The sequence below is a fragment of the Pelophylax lessonae genome, assembly GCF_965119305.1.
Source record: "Pelophylax lessonae genome assembly, chromosome: 9".
NCBI classification, from domain to species: domain Eukaryota; kingdom Metazoa; phylum Chordata; class Amphibia; order Anura; family Ranidae; genus Pelophylax; species Pelophylax lessonae.
This window is the reverse complement of record NC_138776.1, coordinates 271,083,371-271,104,327: the sequence shown is the minus strand read 5'-3', so window position 1 is coordinate 271,104,327 and position 20,957 is coordinate 271,083,371. Positions and strand designations below refer to the sequence as shown.

General features: G+C 45.8%; 3 protein-coding genes across 3 annotated transcripts in view; 1 reads left to right on the top strand and 2 right to left on the bottom strand.

Annotated features, from left to right (window-relative positions):
* Window positions 1–20,957, top strand: part of LOC309564465 (uncharacterized protein) — a gene marked incomplete at both ends in the record, with an annotated part of 1,172,539 nt that overhangs the window by 950,072 nt on the left and 201,510 nt on the right.
* LOC309564074 (uncharacterized protein) overlaps window positions 1–20,957 on the bottom strand; it is a gene marked incomplete at both ends in the record, with an annotated part of 288,253 nt that overhangs the window by 93,589 nt on the left and 173,707 nt on the right. The window lies entirely within an intron of this gene.
* The window catches only part of LOC309564079 (uncharacterized protein), a gene marked incomplete at its 5' end in the record, with an annotated part of 30,610 nt that continues 14,066 nt past the window's right edge, over window positions 4,414–20,957 (bottom strand). Inside the window, one exon of the mRNA XM_082268707.1 lies at window positions 4,414–5,346. Within this exon, the coding sequence (XP_082124833.1) occupies window positions 4,719–5,346 (628 nt within the window). The 3' untranslated portion in view covers window positions 4,414–4,718. The remainder of the gene's footprint in view (window positions 5,347–20,957) is intronic.

The following is a 20,957-nucleotide window of genomic DNA, read 5'->3' as shown; positions in this document are numbered from 1 at the left end:
GTTGCTCAGTAGTCAGGATGTTATTGAAGATCTTCCTGAAGGTCGGCTGTGTGTAGAAAAGCATATCTGATGGAAGATGAAAGAGAATGAGTTCAGCCATTTTAGTTATCTTAGTTTTATAGAAGTCAGTTATGAGTTAAAATAATTTGCTAATACTGCTGTAATAATGTTTGAGACTTTTGCCCCCGCTAGAACTCTTGATAGATAAGGGTCCCGTAATGTTGTGTAACCAGTCTGGGTCAAACTGACCAAAGTATTAACATACGCAGATAATGACCTTGTGGGGAAGTCTAGGAGACGCCTGTGAGATGATTTGTAATTTCCATGTTTTCTAATCTGAGTATTTTGCTATATAAACTGTGAGCAAATAAACATTTATCAGGTCATTCTGAACGAACCATTATGCAGTCTGTGTCGGGGGTTTAATCAGTTTGACCTCCAGGCCTGCAGAGATCAGAGGTCAACCGGGTCGAGTCCGCAAGTCTACCGCTTGGAGTGGTCAAACGCCAACAGTTCTGGAGGCCCCAGCGAGATGGTCAACGCCCATGTCCGGTAAGTGTTGAAAGTTTATTTTGCCTTACCGTGACCTCTGGGTCAATGACCACATCTAGAGTAATACCTGTTGGCTGTATAGACTTGATAAGTGTTCTAGGAACGCTAAGAGGCCCTGGGAGGGTCCCAGGTCCTTTCTTTGAGATTGACCTGATAGGTTTTAGAAACCTATAGAAATAGATAGGATCTATGAAATATTATAAACAGTACTGTGAAATTGACTGACCGGTTGAAACAACCCCTAAGACTCAGATCTTTTTCTTTCCTTTGCTTATTCTTTCTGTGGCATAGAAGTATAAGATAAATGTTTAATGTGGGTATTGTTTGTCTATAATGGTAGGAAAACCTTCTTCATAGCCACTATACCTGGGAGGTATTGGTCAAGACTCGGAAAGGGTTTTTTTGTCCCAGAAAGGGACACCCCGAGTCCATAAGTATAAGGTTTAATTTATATACATTAGTGGCCTTTCAGGGGGGTTTTGGAACCATAAAGGGGTACTAGGTAACAAGTGATTTTGTGAATGTGTAAATCCTAGAGACATGTTTTATTAAAGTGGAGTTCTACCCTAAAATACAACTTTTCGCCATCTTCTTCCTCTCTGTCACCTGTAAAACAATTGGATAAATAAACTTTTTTTTTTCTTTACTTAACTTGTTATAGAAGAAAATATACTCACCTTACTTCCTGTTCCTCCCTCTTCGGCCGTGGCCCGCGCCGTCACTTCCTGCTTGCATTGATTCCTGGGAGCTTAGCGTCATCGCTCCCAGGAATCAATGCGCCTGCACCGGCCCCGCTCGTCAGTTCCGGTGCTGGCACATCATTCACTGCTAAACAGCTTCTCGGCATGCCCAGAAGCTGTGCAGGAGTGACGTGACTGCATCGGACATGACGAGCGGGGCCGGTGCAGGGCATTCTAGGACAAAGAGGACACAGAAGAGGACGCTGAAGAGGACGCGCTGGCTTCAGCTGCCCACACCTGAGATGGCAGCACTGGACAAGACATTTTCAAGGTAAGTATTTCTTCTAAAAGGTAAGTGCGACCTGGGACAGTTGTGGAATGCACTAGCCCTGACTGTCCCGGGGGTATTTTTATTAACTTTCTGAGGGTGGAACTCGCTTTAAGTGAGAGAAAATTGGTATTTGTTTATTGTTTTGTTATGGAAATGGCCGGGAATATTTGGTGAGTAATATTCCTGGAAGTAAATTAAGGTAGAACGGTCTACCTAAAGTTAAAGTGTTAAGAATTAATGTATATGTGAATTATACTGAAGGTTTTAAGTCTAAGAGACTGCTTAGGTGACAGAAGGGTTTTCCCGTACTTCTTGGGAGACCTACAATGAGAATTAATAATCCGTTTTCCCGGGAAGGAGATAATGATGTATTATGATTAAAGGATTATGCCTAGAAGATAGACAAGCTTTCCTATATATATCTGATCCGAGGCCGAGGTGCTGAGAGGGCTCCCCTTGCGGCTCAGTGCGGCACACCCCTGAAGGTGGTACAGAGGGTGTAGCGCCCCAAGTGGCACGGGTTACCAGCTGGATGCAGATGGGTAGATCCTGGGGGAATCCAGGAGCGTGCTGGAAGAACTGGAAGCACAGCAGGATGGTAATCTTCCAAAACTCTGGGGTAGCTGGGCAACCTTGTGTCGTGGAATAGTCTTTAGTAAAAGAGACAGGAATTGGCCGAGGTCAAGGACTGGAGCAGGAAACAGAACCGTGGGAGAAGCAGAGGTCAGGCACAGGAGACAGACAGGATAGCACAAGTCTTGAAGCAAAAAGGGGTCATACACAGTAGGTAACAGGAGCAAGGTCAATAGAGGAAGCCAAGGGTCAAACCAGGAGGAGGAGAACAAGCAGTCAGGAGCAAGCCGGGTCAAAACAGGAGATCCAAGAGCAGAACACAGGAGGCACAGGAACACTGGGAAGCTGAAGATAATCCAGCAGCCGGGGTCATACACAGTAAGTAACAGGAGCAAGGTCAATAGAAGAAGCCAAGGGTCAAACCAGGAGGAGGAGATAAAGAAGAGTCAGGAGCAAGCCGGGTCACAACAGGAGATCCAAGAGCAGAACACAGGAGGCACAGGAACACTGGGAAGGTGAAGATAATCCAGCAGCTGGGGTCATACACAGTAAGTAACAGGAGCAAGGTCAATAGAAGAAGCCAAGGGTCAAACCAGGAGGAGGAGATAAAGCAGAGTCAGGAGCAAGCCGGGTCACAACAGGAGACCCAAGAGTAGAACACAGGAGGCACAGGAACATTGGGAAGCTGAAGATAATCCAGCAATGAGTAGGATCCCACAGACACCTTTTGTAGGCCCTGCAGGAGGTTGCGTCTATCACGCATTGTGTTTGCGCATGCGCGTTTGCCATTCTTACTCCAGAGCGTACAGGAATGCATCGGGAGCGTCCATTGGTATTACTGGCAATGGTGTCAGCTTTCCTACGGCCATTTCCCTGACAAGTACCCTTCGGGAACATTCTAGTGAAGAATAAGTGCGCTCTCGGATATTGTCACAGGGTTGTAAACGCTATACAACCACTCAATGGCTTCCCCAAACCCCCCACCATGTTGCCTGGGTTCCAATATCCCACCTGTAGGCCCAGCACTAGCATGGTGGCTTATGTCAGGTAGAGGAGATAGAGACCAGAGAACATCCCCTCGCTGATCACCTCTAGCTAGAATGAACCCGGAAGTGATGTGTAGTAGGTCACTTCCAGGCTCCTTGCCATCATTCCTCACCGCTGTGGATGGAGAAGCTGTAAATGGAGCCTAGTCTGTTCTCCATTATCTTCAGTGGAGGGCAGGAGAGACATGAGGGACCTAAAACAACCTTCATTTCTCATTAGAGAAAACCTGTCACAACAAAATGCTAACATGTGGGGGGGGGGGGGGGGGGCTATTAGTCCATTATTTTTGGCAATAAAGTTAAGTGGAAAAAAAAAAATTGGAGGAAAACATTCACATTACCCCCAAGCACCTAAACTCCCCCTCCCAAATTTTTGAGTCCCCATGTACATAAACGCCATGTCACGGGCGCCATTATACGAAATGTTGTATGTGCTAATGTCCAAATTCAGGATTTTGGTTAGGAATCAGTGGTTGGTGTAATATTGCTGGTTTATGTTCTTCGATGTCTACTGTACTCATAAGTGCATGGGTAGAATATCTCCGATATATGTAGTGTAGTACTGCCCCCTAGAGGACTGCTGAGAATTACACTTTCTGGATTCCCCTGGGTTACCCTTAGCAACTGGTAGCAGACAAACGGCATTGGAAGTCCTTGGCTTAGTCAATAATCAATCCAGGGGATTTGGTTTTTGTGTTTTTCTTTTGAACTGGGATGGTAGAAGGGATGAGTGGGACACTCCAACTATGAACTATGTACAAATCTGAGGACAACTATCTGTAGTGTGCGGCAGGGCCGCTGCTTAACCTTGCCAAATCCCGCTCCCCTGATAAGCAGGCAGAGCAAATTACACTCCCTTCCTACTCCCTCCTTAGGACCTATCTAGGAGGATGCTACAGTAGGAAACCATGCCTGATGGAGGAAACCAAGGGGTCAATGTACAGAAGATTTGTTGGATGAGTGTGACAAGCATTAGCCCAGCTGGGATCAATTCAGGCCATATTGTAACTGACAGAGTGATTTCCTATGATTGTCGGCTCCATCTAGTGGCCACAAATGAAGTACTTTTCCTCCATCTGTAAAAATATTGTGATACAGAATGATGGAGACGATGATCATAGGAAATCACTGAGTGATATATAATATGGCACGGGTGGGCAAACCTGTGCCACATTCCATTAACTATTTGTTTTCATTTTCATAATAGACCTCTAAATCTATCCCACACAAAATGTACTCAGCCAATGAAAGGTAAGGACTCCATTTTTATTTTTCTCCTGCTATCAATGGCCAACACGGGACAACACTTCATCCATGTCTTTGGTGATCTCTGATCTCCTTATGAAGTGTTTCTTACATGATGAAGATCAGCCATGGAGTATATCTGAGGTGTATATCAGGGTGTGCTTCTTCCCCACATGTCCACCAACATTTAAATAGAAGACATTTTCCGCACTCAAGGCACTAATACACCTCCAGGGTTGTGTTGGATCCCTGATGTATGGGAAGACAGGACTTCAATGAGGAACAATTCCCTCACTCAGTACAGGAATACGGCTTCTCCCCTGTGTGCAATCTCTGATGTCTGTGAAGACTGGACTTGTGTGAAAAACATTTTCCGCACTCAGGACAGGAATATGGCTTCTCACCCGTGTGAAATCTCTGATGTGTGGAAAGATGTGACTTGCGTGAAAAACATTTCCCGCACTCAGGACAGGAATACGGCTTCTCACCAGTGTGCAATCTCTGATGTGTGGAAAGATTGGACTTCACTGAAAAACATTTCCCGCACTCAGGACAAGAATACGGCTTCTCACCAGTGTGCGATCTCTGATGATTGTAAAGATGGAACTTTTGTGAAAAACATTTCCCACACTCAGGACAGGAATACGGCTTCTCACCCGTGTGCAATTTCTGATGTTTTGAAAGCTCAGACTTGTGTGGAAAACATTTCCCACACTCAGAACAGGAATATGGCTTCTCACCAGTGTGCAATCTCTGATGTGTGGAAAGATATGACTTGCATGAAAAACATTTTCCGCACTCAGGACAAGAATACAGCTTTTCCCCAGTGTGAGAGCTCTGATGATTGTTAAGACTAGACTTCTCTGCAAAACATTTTCCGCACTCAGGACAGGAATACGGCTTCTCCCCCGTGTGAAATCTTTGATGCTTGTAAAGAGCAGACTTCTGTGCAAAAAATTTCCCGCCCTCAGGACAGGAATGCGGCTTCTCACTAGTGTGAGATCTTTTATGCACATTAAGATTGGATTTAAAACTGAAACTCTTCCCGCACTCAGAACAGGCGAACCTCTTATCTTTTGTAAGGAAGGCACCGTCCCTCACAGTCTGAGGTTCCTTAGGATGAGAGGAATACGATGGACCGGCACTGTCCCTCACAGTCTGAGGTTCCTCAGGATAAGAGGAATACGATGGTCCGGCACTGTCCCTCACAGTCTGAGGTTCCTCAGGATAACAGGAATACGATGGTCCGGCACTGTCCCTCACAGTCTGAGGTTCCTCAGAATAGGAGGAATACGATGGTCCATCTACACTGTGTGGTGCCGGATGGACATTTGAGGTAGCCGGGTTTTCTCCTGGACTATACTGTGTGATGTCCTCATCTTCTACTTTACAGTCTGGAGACAAAGTGAGACAATCCTCTGAGGTTTTCCTCATCTCCCGTCCATCTACTAAAATAGAAATACAAAGATTATTACTAGACATCAGCAGATTGGTTCCCCTAAACCAGGACTCCGCCCACATCAGGCAGCTTTGTCTCTGAGGATCTTACAATTCCCCCCTCAAGGTAACTAGTAAATGGGTCCTCTGATCTCCTACCAGTTCATTTCTTTATTCATGGACCTTAGTCAGAGAGTGAGGAAACAATGAGAACTGTCTTTCATAGGAGTGACAGTGATGAGGGGATTATAGGACGAGTGTCCCCTCCCCCTCTATCACTCATTACCATCTTCCCAACACAAGAAGTCCCGCACTTCCTTATTTAGTCCATGATTTAGTCATGAATAACAGCGGGGCTGAGCCCCACCAGAGGTCAGAGAGTGAGGATGGGGAGAGAACAACCAAGATGAAGACTGGACTGATCCTGAAGACCACCATCATTGGGTTACTGACTCCACCCTCATTATCACTTTCTGTTTAAGGTTCCAAAGTTGGAGGATGTTATCACATTATTATCACCATGTAAAAGTCTGTCCTCCAATCAGATCATCAGATATAAAATGTCCAGCTGGTAGGAAATGGGTGTAACAAAAGAGAATCCATATTATGTGTATATATAGCAGTGGGTAGAGGGGAGAGAGCAGAAGTCAGGAGTATGTAATGTACAACATAGAGTATATAGTGCAGGGGTCAGGAGTACGTAATGTACAGCATAGAGTATATAGTGCAGGGGTCAGGAGTATGTAATGTACAACATAGAGTATATAGTGCAGGGGTCAGGAGTCATAATATTTGTGTTCAGTAATCAGTTGCAGAGGTCCCACACCGCTGCCTCCCATCTCCTGAGACTGCACTCAGTGACTTGGGTGTGAGACTATACAGACATATCCCTCCACCCGGCACAGCCAGCAAATAACAGAGCAAGTAACCCCGGGAGAATTGTTCTGTCAGAGATCTTGCTAGACCCGGGCATGGGGCAGAAGACCCAAGGTACATACCCCGGGGTCTAGGCTGAGCAACGTCTATGGTAAAAAACAACATTTTGCTGCCAGCTGAACCCCAGAATCTCCATAAATCCAGTCTAGAGAGATAAATTGTGTCTGCAGCACAGAAAAGGAAGATTATCCGAGAACAATACAGGAATACAGGATGGGGAACACAGCTCAGGAAAGTGACCAGGGGATTACAGGCTGATATCACCCAGTCCCCGCCCTACTCTGGACCAATCAGTGAGCAGTATGGGTGGAGGAATGTATTTAGTGTTAATGACCCACCTGTGCTGATCTCTGTAGGAGTGTCCTCCTCTATAAATGTCCCCGTTATTCCATCCTCCTCCATAGACTGCTGATCATCCCTCACATACGTCTCTTCTTCTTCTGTTTTAATCTCAAATTCTATATCGATTGGATCTCCACTCTAAACCAAGAAAATGAGAGAGAATATCATCTTGAAAATATAAACTTACATAAAAAAAAATACACACATCCCCTCCACAAGTCCATGTTCTAGATACTCCATCCCACCAACCTTGTAACATTGAGGGATGGTGTGACCTTCCTGTGTGGAATCCCGGGAATACAGAGGACGGGGACATCTCTCTGGTGGGTTTCTGGTATTAGGTGGCTCCATCATATTCTTGTGTCCTTCTGAAACCTCCTCCATCACTCCATACTCCTCATCCTCCTCTTTATATTCTTCTTTTACAACAATATTATCCCTGGAGTTTTCATTCTGAAAAATATAATAAAATATTCATTGTAAAAAACACGATTGCTTATAAATCATAACTACCAATAATTATCAGACATCTACCTGATGATGGTGGGGGATGGTGTGACCTTCCTGTGTGGAATCCTGGGAATACAGAGGACGGGGACATCTCTCTGGTGGGTTTCTGTAGCTGGATGACTCCACCATGGTGTCCTGGTACAGATCTTTGTGTATTTCCTCTATGACCCCATCCTCATCATCCTCATCTTTTATCTCTTCTTTAACCTCAACTTTAGAATCTCTCAGGTTTCCACTCTGAATATATAATAAAAATGACATCAATGGTAACAATGCAGATAATGTACAGATCCTAATGATACTATCAGTGATTGTTCCTCATCTACCTGATGATGGTGACTGATGGTGTGACCTTCCTGTGTGGAATCCCAGGAATACAGAGGATGGGGACATCTCTCTGGTGGGTTCCCATTACTGGATCCATCTGTAGAAAACACACACACACTGTCAAGGACCATAAACCAGGCAAAGACAGAAAGTACAGTTAAAAAAAAAAAAACACACCTTTAATGAATTGAAAAAAAAAATAGCACAGTTCAGGAATTCAGTAAAAAACAGAAGCCGGGACTTGGATGCCAGAGCAGGTAATCAGAGGAGCCGGGGTCAAGAAACCAGATGTCAACATAGTCGGAAGCAAAAATCAGGAATAGGAATTAGGAAGAGAAGTGAGCCGGGGCAAGTAACACACAGGAACACACTGGAGATCATAGACCAAGCAAGGGCAAGGAGGAAATGAGCTCAGCTGCTTCAAAAGCAAAAAAGGGGCTGGCTGTATGCTGGACTAATGAGGCAGGAAATGGTAACCAGGTGAGTCACTGTGGTAAGAAGTGGCTGGTAGTTACCCGACAGCTAAGCAGCTTCTGAACATTGAAAGAAAAGAGCAGTTCGCTAACTATCAGGAGCCCAGCCCTGACAGTACCCTCTTCCCCAACAATCCCTCCCCCTTGGGAGAGCACCAGACTTAAGGGGAAAATGTATATGGAAAGCCTGGAACAGGGCAGGAGCATTTACGTCAGAGGATGAGACCCAAGAGCGTTCCCCTGGACCGTAACCCCTCTGTGAACTGGATATCCTATGAGTCCACTAAACCTACGGGAGTCAATGATAGATTGTATTGTATCTCATATTCCACATGGTTGTCAACCTTAATTGGGCGAAGGTGTGGTACTGAGGTGATATAGCAATAACACGTAAGGAAACATGGAATACGTTGTAAATACGTACGTTGGAAGGAAGATCTAATGCGTAGGCCACCATGTTAACCTTATAGAGTATGCGGAAAAGCCCAATATACCTAGGTGCCAGTTTTAGTGAGGGAACACAGAATTAGAGGTAATGGGAAGACAGCCAGACCCTCTCCCCCACTTGGTAGGAGGGTGAAAGTAGGTGTCGGCGGTCAGCATGGTTTGTACCTCTCTCTGGAGTGTTGCAAGGATTCTTGGACCTGCACCCAAGTGGAACAGAGTTCCTGAAGATGTTGCTCTAACTCAGAAATGCCTTGCGGAACAGATGTATCAGGCAACATGGATGGCAGGAACTCATAGTTCACCATAAACTGAGATAATCAGGAGGCGGCATTGATGGTGCTATTGTGAGCAAACTCCACCCAAGGTAACAGGTCCCACCAGATGTAATGGTGGTCAGAAATATAGCAATGTAAGAACTGCTTCAAGGCTTGGTCGGCCCATTCTGCGGCCCCATTGGACTGTGGGTGATATGCAGAGGAGAAGGAAAGCTGAACTCCAAACTGTGCACAAAAGGCTCCCCAAAACTTGGACACCATCTGGCTACCCCTGTCCGAGATGATAACTTTAGGTAACCCATGTAACTGAAAGAACTCTCCAGTGAAAATGGATGCCAGTTCCTTGGACACAGGCAACTTCTTTAGCGGAATGCAATGTGACATTTTGAAAAACGGATAATCACCATAAGAATAACTGTGTTGCTATGGGAGTTGCATAAATCCATAATAAAATCAATAGACAAGTGGATCCAAGGCCTCTCTGCACTGCGTATGGGTTGAAGGAGGCCCACTGGAAGGTGTTGTGGTGTTTTATTCTGAGCACACACAGGACAAGCGGCTACAAAGCTGGTTTCATGAGCACAGAGACTAGGCCACCAACATTGTTGAGACATAGGCCATGTCCATACGCCATTGATTTTTTCCTGGGTGCCCAGCTGTCTTAGGTGAATGGTAGGTCTGGAGGAAAATCGCGCGGAGATTCTCAGGAACAAAGCAGCGATCATAAGGTTTTCCAGGAGGAGAATGGATCTGAGAGGGCATCATTCTCTCACCCAAAGGTGAAGTGAGACTAGAAAAAAATAGCCAAAATGCAGTCCGAAGGTATCACAGGAGTGGGAACAGACTCCATTTTGGAAGAGGAGAAAAACTGCGGCAATAAGGCATCTGCTCTTATATTCTTTGTATCAGGTATGAATGAGACTATGTAATTGAAGCTTGACAGAAAAAGGTCCCACTGAGCCCTTCCAGGAGATAAACGTCTAGCCTCAGACAAGAATGAGAGATTCTTATGGTCAGTAAAAATGAGGACCAGCACAGTAGTACCCTTGATGAGATGCCTCCCTTCCTTAAGAGTTAAAATTATGGCTAATAATTCTCTATCCCCAGTTTCAGAATTTCATTCTGCTAGAGACAATTTATTTTAGAAAAGTAGCCACAAGGATGGATAGAACTCTCAGGAGTAGGAGGTTGGGACAGGACAACGCCTACTCCAGTCTCAGACACATCAACTTCAAGAATGACGGGTAACATGGGATCAGGATGTTCCAGCACTGGAACTGCAGCAAAAGTGGCCTTGAGGGATTCAAAGGCTTTAATGGATTCCGGGGACCGATTCTGTGGGTTGCCCTCTTTTCTGGTCATACAGTATCAATGAAGGGGTTTGACCAGAAAAGAGAAATTACTCATAAATTTCTGATAATAATTGGCAAAGCCAAGAAAATGTTGTAGAGCACGTAGACCTATGGGCCGAAGCCACTTTAGAACTGCAGATGGCTTCTCTAGGTCCATCGATAACCTGGCAGCACAAATGACATAACCCAAAAATTGAACCTGTTCATGTTCTCGCACTTTTCCAACTTGCAATAGAGGTTGCTTTCTCCCAACCTCTGTAGCACACGGGAGAGACATCTGTGTGGAGGTTCTTTAGGGATTTACAATATATGAGAATATCATCCAGGTAAATTTCCATACATTATGGCAGCATATCTCAGAGGACATCGTTAACAAAGTCCTGGAAAACTGCAGGAGCGTTGCAGAGACCAAAGGGGCATTACGAGGCATTCATAGTGTCCGGTCCTAGTATTAAATTTCTATTTGTGGCCCTCATTAATCCTCACAAGATTGTATGTCCATCGCAAATTGAGCTTAGTGAAGACCGTTGTTCCCTTGAGGCAGTCAAATAATTCCGTTATCAATGGGATTGGATAAGTATTTTTAACAGTAATGTGAATGAGACCCCTATAATCGATACAGAGACTCAGTTCACCATTTCTATTTTTCACAAATAAAAAGCCAGCACTGGCAGAAGAGGATTTGCGGATGAACCCCAGGGATAGTTAAATCGCAGCATACTTCTCCATTGCCTTCTCCTCTGAGACAGACAGCAGGTAAACCCGGCCACGAGGAGGAATGGCACCGGGGTTGAAGGTCAACTGTGCACTCAAAAGGCCGATGTGCCAAAATACCAGCCTGACCTTTGTCAAAGACATCACACAATTCATGGTACTCTTCTGGCAATAAAGAGATTGAAGACGTGCACATGATCTTAATCACTTTCTAAAAAGATGTATTAGTGCATTGTGGGGACCATGACAAAACCTCAGCATTACGGCAATTAAAAGAGGGATTGGACCTCTGTAACCAAGGATAACCAATGACAACTGGGTAATGAGGTAAGGAAATCACTAGGAATTTGAATTATCTCATGGAGAAGAACCCCTACACCCATGGTCAATGGAGTGGTTTCATGGGTCACATGGGCAGGCTGTAGAGGTCTCCCATCAAAAGCCGCAACGGTAAGTGGGGAGGCACGAAGCTGCAGTGGTATTGAGTGCTTCAACAGAAAGTGCAGTTAAAATCACACCTTTAAGAAAATAGCAAAAATAACAGTTCAGGAACGTAGTCTAAACCAGAAGCCGGGGTTTTGATTACAGAACAGGTAATCAGAGGAGCAAGGATCAGGAAACCATAAGTCAGTTTAGTCAGGCAAAACAAATCAGGAACAGGTATCGGAAGAGAAGTCAGCCACGGCAAGTCATACACAGTAACACACTGGAGAGCATAGACCACGCAAGGGCAAGGAGGAAATGAGCTAAGCTACTTAAATAGCAAAATGGGGCAGGCTGTGGACTGGACTAATGAAGCAGGTAATGATAACCAGGTGAGTCATTGTGGTAATGAGCGTCTGGCAATTAACCGACAGCTAAGCAACTTCTGAGCTCTGAAAGAAAAGAGCTGCAGGAGCCCAGCCCTGACACACACTGACTGAATACATTGTTTCTATGTGTTTATCAGATGATGGGGGATATAGGTGGAGCCTCCGTACTGCTCTCTCCTTTACAATAAAGTCTCCTCTTACCTGGTGATGTGAGGGGCGGCTGATTCTCCATCATGACGTCCTTGTAGAGATCCTTGTGTCCTTCTAAATACTCCCACTCCTCCATGGAGAAATAGACAGTGACATCCTGACACCTTATAGGAACCTGACACACACAATGATACAGTCACCATCCAGACACATCCACTTTTTAATCAGAGTATAGCATCAAATCAAGTAAACTCCTGGAATATTGATCTGGTCAGTTAAGTAGCAGTGGGGGTTGTTTATCAGATTCCGCTGCTTTGGTTTTAATTGAAATTATCAGGTGCACTAGATGGGCAACAATAAGACGACCCCCACAACAGGAATGGTTTTACAGGTGGAGGTCAATAAAAAATGTTTCCCTACTCATCTTTTCTGGCTGTTTGTCACTAGTTTTGCATTTGGCTGGGGTCAGTGTCACTATTGGTAGCATGAGGCCATAACTGGACCCTATAGAGGTTGCACAGAAATGTTCTGACCCTAAAGGGATTAATCTAGGTTTCCACACTATATATGTGTGTATCATCATCTGCTGGAGATAAAAGACATCACAGTGACTATGGAGGAAGAGGACGGACATGACAGGGGGGGGGGGGGTTACTGGGTGTAAATAGAGAATAAGATCTGCACAGTGGTGTAGTGATTAGCACTTTCACCTAGCAGCAAGAGGGTCGCTGGTTCGAATCCCAACCATGACACTACCTGCATGGAGTTTGCATGTTCTGCCTGTGCCTGCGGGGGTTTCCTCTGGGTACTCTGTTTTACTCCCACACTCCAAAGACATACTGGTAGGTTAATTGGATCCTGTATAAAATTGGCTCTACTGTGTGTGTATGTGAGTTAGGGACCTTAGATTGTAAGCTCCTTGAAGGCAGGGACTGATGTAAATGTGCAATGTATATGTAAAGCGCTGCGTAAATTGACAGCGCTATATAAGTACCTGAATTAAATAAAAATAAAAATTACCTCCTCCGCTGCCTCTTCCAGCAACGTTGATCTACTTCCTCCTTACTCACCTCTCACCCGGAACTTCCTATTAATATCTGACATCACTTCCTGTCTTCTATAGAGACTTCTTGTCTGGGTAGAAGTGAGATCACCATCTTGTGCAGCTCAGAGGAACTGCAGCCCCAAGAATCATCTCGTAGTGTGAACACGGCCTTGTGCTGTGTGTGTATGTACTGTATATCCTTATAGATGGGGTCATCTCCACTCCCACCAAGGGGGGGGGGATATATTACTGCCTAATACCATCACACGCTCATCCCCCCCTTTCCTGGCCAGGCAGGCTGCATGCTCAGATTACCAGTTTGGTGTTTATTTCCTGGTTGACCTCACACATCCTCCAATGACAACTCATATGGCTAAGCTCATGAAGACCACAACAAGCAAATAGGTGGCTCATTATCAGGGCTTGTTTTCTCAGAGAATAGATGCAGGTCGCCCTTTCTCTGCCCCTACCACCTCTGAGCATCATTCCTTGGTTCCACCCTCTACCCATCTCCCAGTACCATTCCTTGGTTCCACCCCCTACCTACCTCCGAGCACCATTCCTTGATTCAACCCCCCTCTACCCACCTCCGAGCACCATTCCTTGGTTCCACCGTCTACCCACCTCCGAGCACCATTGCTTGGTTCCACTCTCTACCCACCTCCCAGTACCATTCCTTGGTTCCACGCTCTACTAGGGATGGCTTTGCGGTTCGCCCGGCGGTCGGTTCGCGGCTAATTTTGCTTGTTCGCAGCCCGCCAATTTTGCGAACACATGACTTTGTTCTCGGCGGCCATATTAGTTTACATTGGGGAGAACTTTGACCCATGACACAGCCGTCAGGTGTAACGGGACAGCCAATTGAAACATTCCAGCACATGGACATGCCCCCTACTTTATAAATAGATCAGAGCTGGCGGCCATTTCACATTCTGCTTTTTTTCAGCGTAGGGAGAGGTTGGCGAGTGCATCAGGGACAGATTGCCAGTGACACAAATAGCTCTGTTAAGATCCACAAAAGTCCTTTTCAGGGCTGGTATTTGGTATAGGTGTACAGTCTTTTTTCAGTGTAGGGAGAGGTTTGCTGTGTGCACCAGGAACAGATCGTCAGTGACACAAATTGCTCTGTTAAGGTCCACAAAAGTCATTTTAAGGGCTGCTATTTGGTATAGGTGTACAGTGCACTATATAGGGGTGTAATCCACGTATAATATACTTTGTAATATAGAAAGCATATTATAGTGGATTAGTATTGTGCACTGTGCAGCATTGTGACTGGTGTGGTGACTGAGCGTTGCTGCAGCAATACTACAAACAGTGACAAAAGCACTTTTAATGTATTATAACTGGTGTGATAGACCAGTGGCCCCCCAATACCACATATTGAAGTGGGGTGTTATTTAACAGTATACTTTTCTAAGAGTGTATTTTAGTCCTGCAAAAATTTGGCCTCTTTTGCTGCGTTAACTGTGCTACACACAGTGACAACAGTTACTGGACAATTATTTGTAGAACTGGTGTGATAAACCTGGCCCCCCAATACCACAGATTGAAGCGGGGTGTTATATACCTTTTTCCAGATATACTGAGATTTTCTAGAGACTTTTGTCACAGGGTAATTTAAAAAATGACAGGCTGAGGAAGAGGCATGCACTTACACAGGGGTGGTAGGGGTAGGGCAGGAGCAGTAGGCCGGAGCCAAAGTGTGAAGTTTCAGAAGGTGCGTTTGATTAGGTCAAAGGACGCACCAGACTTGGTTGAGTGGCTCACTCAGCCTTCCTCTTCTGCACCCTCCTCATCCTCTCTATCTGCACCCTCTTCACTCTCTGCTGTGTGCACCCCCAAAGACACCATCACAAACACCACCACCAAATACCCTCTGCTTGAGTCACTCAAACTTGGTTGTGCAGCGATTCGTTGCCAAATACCCTGGGGTCCAGGACATCTTGCGGCAGGCCAGGAAAATCTCTGACCATTTCAGAAGATCTTACACAGCCATGGCTCGCCTTGCTGACATTCAGCGGCGACACAACCTGCCCATCAGGCGTCTTATTTGTGACTGCCCGACGCGATGAAACTCAACGTTGCATATGCTTGATAGGCTGCTCCAGCAGAAATGTGCAGTTAACGACTACCTGTACGAACTCTGCGGCAGGACAGGTCCTGGGGAGCTTGGGTTTCTTTCACCTCGCCAGTGGCTGCTCATGCGGGACGCATGCAGACTTCTGTGGCCATTCGATGAGATCACCAAACTGGTCAGTCACGGAAAGGGCACCGTCAGTGACATCGTACCTTACGCCTTCTTTCTGGAGCGTGCATTGCGTCGTGTCATTGATCAAGCCGTCGAGGAGCAGGAACAGGAAGATGAGGAAGTTGCAATGTTGGATGAATTCCCAGGGGGTGCTACTCCATCTGAGACAAGTCAACAGGAGTCTGAAGAAGAGTCAGAGGAGGATGGTGCTGGGGCGGATGAGGAGGAGCAAGAAGAGCATGCTTTAAACCTTTCTGGGATCCCTGGTGTTATCCGTGGATGGGGGAGGAGAACGAGGACGACATTATCCTGGATGATGAGCTGGAGCCAAGGCACTACACAGCTTCCAGTTTAGTGCAAATGGGGGCCTTCATGTTCCAGTGTTTTAAGGGGGACCCCGTATAAAAAGCATAAAGGGCAAGGACCAGTAATGGGTGGCAACATACTTAGACCCCCGATACAAACAAAAAATGTCAGAAATGTTACCACCATCATAGAGGGCGGTCAGAATGCAGCACTTCCAGGCCTTGCTGTGAGAAATGCTGCATTCTGCTTTTGTGTGTGCTGGCAGAGGAATTTCCAGTCACAGAGAGACATTTGCGGGTAGCAATCCAACAGGGCCTGCAAGAAGAGGGCGGTTGAAAGATGTCTTGGTCACTTCAGATATGAGATCCTTCTTTCATCCGACCCATCAACAGCTGTCCTCCGGATCCAGCATCAGGGAAAGCCTAGACCGACAGGTGTCCGACTACATCGGGTTAACGGCCGATGTGGCCGCTCTGAGGAGTGATGAACCCCTGGACTACTGGGTGGGCAGGCTTGACCTCTGGCCAGAGCTTGCACAATTTGCAATGGAACTGTTGGCTTGCCCCCCGTCCAGTGTCCTGTCCGAAAGGACGTTCAGCGCAGAGGGGGGATCGTGACCAATAAGCGCAATTTCCTAGCTCATGACAGTGTAGACTACCTCACATTTATAAAAATGAATGAGGCATGAATCTCTGAGGAATTCAACACATGTGACCGGTAAACCATGTTTCAATGAAATTCCTCATGACAGGCCACAAATATCCGCCAGACCGCCATCCACCCACAATTCCTGGTCCTTGTCTTTGCTAAATACAGCGGCATAAAAGGCATTTCATGTCCGTTGAATGCCTAATTTTTGGGGCCTTTCATGACCGACAATTATTTTTTCTGTCAATGCCTAATAAACCTTCAGCCCCAGAATACAACATTCTTTGCTGTCAGGTAAACCCATGTGGGCTAATTTTTGGGGCCTATACTGGCCGACACTTACTTCTGTATCCTGTGAATGCCTAATGTACCTTCAGCCACAGAATACAACGTTCTTTGCTGTCAGGTAAACCCATGTGGGCTAATTTTTGCAGCCTATACAGGCCAACACTTACTTCTTTATCCTGTGAATACCTAATGTACCTCCAGCCACCAAATACTATGTTCTTAGCTGTCAGGTGAACGCCTGTTGGCTAATTTTTGGGGCCTATACTGGCCGACTTACTTCTTTATCCTGTGAATGCCTATTTTTCAGAGTGGAATTGAAAATCAATGGGTCTGTAAACGTCTTGTGGAATGGATGCGGACCCATTTTACAGATGTGTGAATGGACCCTATACAGCAGTGGTCCTCAACTCCGGTCCGCAGGGCCCACTAACAGGCCAGATTTTAAGTATTACCTTGGGGAGATGCAGACTAGAATACTGCAATCACTGAGCAGCAAATGAGATCACCTGTAATGTAATTTAGTTATCTTGCAAACCTGGCCTGTTAGTGGGCCCCGAGGACCGGAGTTGAGGACCACTGCTATACAGTATGTATTTGACATGTATTTACAGGCTGCTGTCAGTTCTGGCTGATTTATGAAAAAAAATACATTTTTTTGCTGTAAAAAAGAAAATTTTAGGGCAACTTTTCCAATTGCAATACTGCTGTTATGACATTGTCCATGTGCTGGGACTATTTGTGCACAGCTGGTAAGTCTTTTGTGGCTGCAAATATGACCTAAAGGTTTTTAAAGTTCGCCTCTTATTAAAGTCAATGGTGCCCGCCACGAACTTGCGGTTCGCGGACATTTGAGAAAATTTGCGGCTGACGTTCGTGAACCACCCCGGCCGATGTTCGTCCATATCTAACCTCTACCCACCTCCGAGCACCATTTCTTGGTTCCACCTCCTACCTACCTCCAAGTACCATTCCTTGGTTCCAACCTGTACCCACCTCTGAGCACCAATTCCTGGGTCCTCGGAGGAATGGGTGGCACAATTTGAAAAAGAGCAGTAAGCAACCTCTCCCCCAGAAATCAAGCTCTTTCCTGCCTTTTTGGATGAGGACTCTCTTTCTCTCTTCAATGCTTTCTGGGCTCCGAGTCAGAACTGCAGGAGCAAACTTCTTTGGAATTAGACACTGACTCTAGAACTGCAGTTTTCTTTCATTCGGCAGACATTTACTCTAAAGCAGGAGGCCAGACTAAATGCAGCTCGTTGCTATCAAATGAAGCTAGCTTTTAAAGGATACAGTTTAAACTCTTGCAATGCAGACAAGATTGTCCAACTTGTAGAATTATTGTTTAGGATAGAATCAATATTCTTCACCCCAACTTCCATTGCATTGGAAGAGAGGCAAGGGTTAAGGCAGATTCACAGGCTACAACTGCAGACAGATATACCCCTTAGGGACAAGTCCAACACAAAGTTACCACCAGAAGACCCTAAACCCTTCAAAGGACCCACCTAATCATCATTAATGAGTATACCCCTGAAGGACACAGCATCCCCCAATGGAAACTTCATGTATATGGCTAAGCTCATGAAGGCCACGTCAACCAAATAGGTGATTCATTATGCTGGAAAACCTCGTCAAGTGCCAAATCTGACATCCTGCAATGCAGGTAGAAGTGTCCTGGTTGGAGTTTGAACTGAGCAACCCAGTGCTGCAAGGTGATGACCACTAAGACATTCTGCTGCTCTGTCCTTCTGTTCAATTTGCACCACTCTTCTAGCATGAGCTTCTAGCTTAAACATCATAAGGAAAAAGGCAACGCACTCCTTTGGAAGTGCTAAAAATACTTGCATTGCAGGTACCTCTGCAGGAAGGGAGGTACACAAATCTGCTTATAGACCATCCTCATCTTCCTTTTAGGAATTGTTTGAAGAGGATTAAATTGGTCAGTTGACTGATCCTGCAAGGGAAAAGCTTGACATGGTCAGAGTTGAGACTCCTTGCACAGGGAGAGTTGTAACAGACTCCTTTACAGTGTCTTGACTACCTGTGGCAACCTGTTGGTAGGGGTCATCTTCCTCCCTGGATGTCTGAACAAAGCAGGAAATTTATACAGTGATTTGCCTGTCAAGCACCAAAGGCCCAGTCTACAGTGTGCCTAATACATGCAGATCTGGAGAGGCTTAATAGAAAGTGTCCATTAGTCAGCTTCCCATACACCAGCTTTATGAGGCCTGCAGAAGGGCTGACAATCCAGGAACAGTATCAGTAAGGAAGACGCTGCCCCCCTCCAGCTATAACCTGCATAGAGCAGCCACAGCATAGAGGGATTAGGCTGCAGCGGCACAAGGACCTGTCACAGTAAGAAATAAATCCATGATAAACAGACACGGTGCAAAGGAGAACTCCATATTGTTAAGAAAAAAATATTATACCATATATAATTGATACTAAATCTATGTAGTAATTTATTTAAAAAAGAAAATCACAATTCAAACTACGGCTGCTAAAGTCTCCTAAGCTGTCAAAAAAGACAGTGTAACAGTTGTTTGTTTGCTGGTTGAGAAAAACCCGTAAGGGGTTAATTACTGCTAAAGGAATACTGACACTGCAGCTTCTCACATCAGAGCACCGTCCCAGCAGGTGAATAATCAAACAGACCCTGCCATACAGATGTAGAGCCCTCCTAGGTAGGTGCTAGAATGAGTGGATCTAGTTTTTGGTTTCTCTGCCTAACAGGGACACCGCTCATGCTGTCTTGATGATTCACACTGATCCAATAGCCATGGAGTATATTGGACAGGTGGATGGAAGCCTGGCAGATGAGAGCATGGATGTCTTTACAGCCCTGGCCAATTAGAAGGGGATGTGCCCCAAGGCATGCTGGGTACCTGCATTTATATCCGAAGAGCACATGGGCTCGTAGTCCAGTCCAGTCTACCTCTAGGGAGAGAGGTCTAAGTGAGGAGGGGGCTGCTGCCTCTCCCTTGCAGAGGCTGTCATGCGGACTTGGGTGGGCGACCTGAGGGCCTAAAACATTGAAGTTGCAACCCCATTGGTTCTTAGGAGGGCTGACTGAGGGAGGACATCTGCAGATCCTGTCTGGTACTACTGAGGAAGACTGGTGTGTGTGCTCCCGGAGCCTTGTGAGTATTGACCCCCCCACAGGGGATCCTTGGGACTTGTGCTGTTAGATCCTCCTCTGGGTGCTAGAAGTCAGTTACTGGGTGCAAGCTAAAGGAGACACTGGCTAGTGTCTTGAAGAGGCAAGGTTCACTGAGTTCCTCCAGCTACAAAGGGACGTGTTCATCCCATACAGGTGCTTTATGGTCCTGCAGATGATCTGCGATACAGTTCTATTGAGAGAGTTGTCCTCACCTGTGAACAGTTATTTGGAGTATCCTACTAAATCCCTTCTCTTATCCAAAAAAAATGCGAAACTGCAGATGATCACAAGGAACCACTGTCATATGTGTGGACTTTAAGGGCACAGCATGAGACAGATGTGTAATGTTCTGGTACCTCTGGTACCCTTATTCCACTTTCCATTCAATGTATGCGTCCCACCATTCTCTTCCGGTAGGTGCGCATACACCTTTAAGACCGATGCTGTCATCACTGAGCGCCGCAGAGCGGCTATTTCAACCGCCGGCGTTCTCACTCACATGTTCGTTCAACCTGCCTTGCATCTATGCTTACAAGCTTGTCTCGCTGTGGAACCTCGCTACAGATCCCTGTATCTCGCTACCCAGATCACTTCCTCAGACCCGAACCTCGCTACTGGATCACTTCCTCATCACCGGACCCTTCTACTACTACTATAGTGATAAGTACCCCGCAGGGGAAACCTCCATAACCTTACTTACACTACTACTATTGCACTATAAGGACTGTCACTCTCTAGCAATACTAAACCTACCATCTGCACTGCTAATTAGATTGCTAGCTCTTGAGTCTGTTAACATCTATCCTTGCACTGGGTTAGTCTCTCCTGTATGTCATCTGCTATCCTACCATCTACTACCATACATGATTGCTAACCTATCTGCATCCTATCTGTTACCATCTATACTCTCATGAACATTTCTCTCAAGTGCTTGTCATCTACTGTCACTGTTCATACCTGTCCCTTCAGCACATCACCACTATACTGCTATATACATCTATCACTCCAGGAACACCTTATTGAGTGTGTATATTTGTGTGCTGAACCAGACAACCCA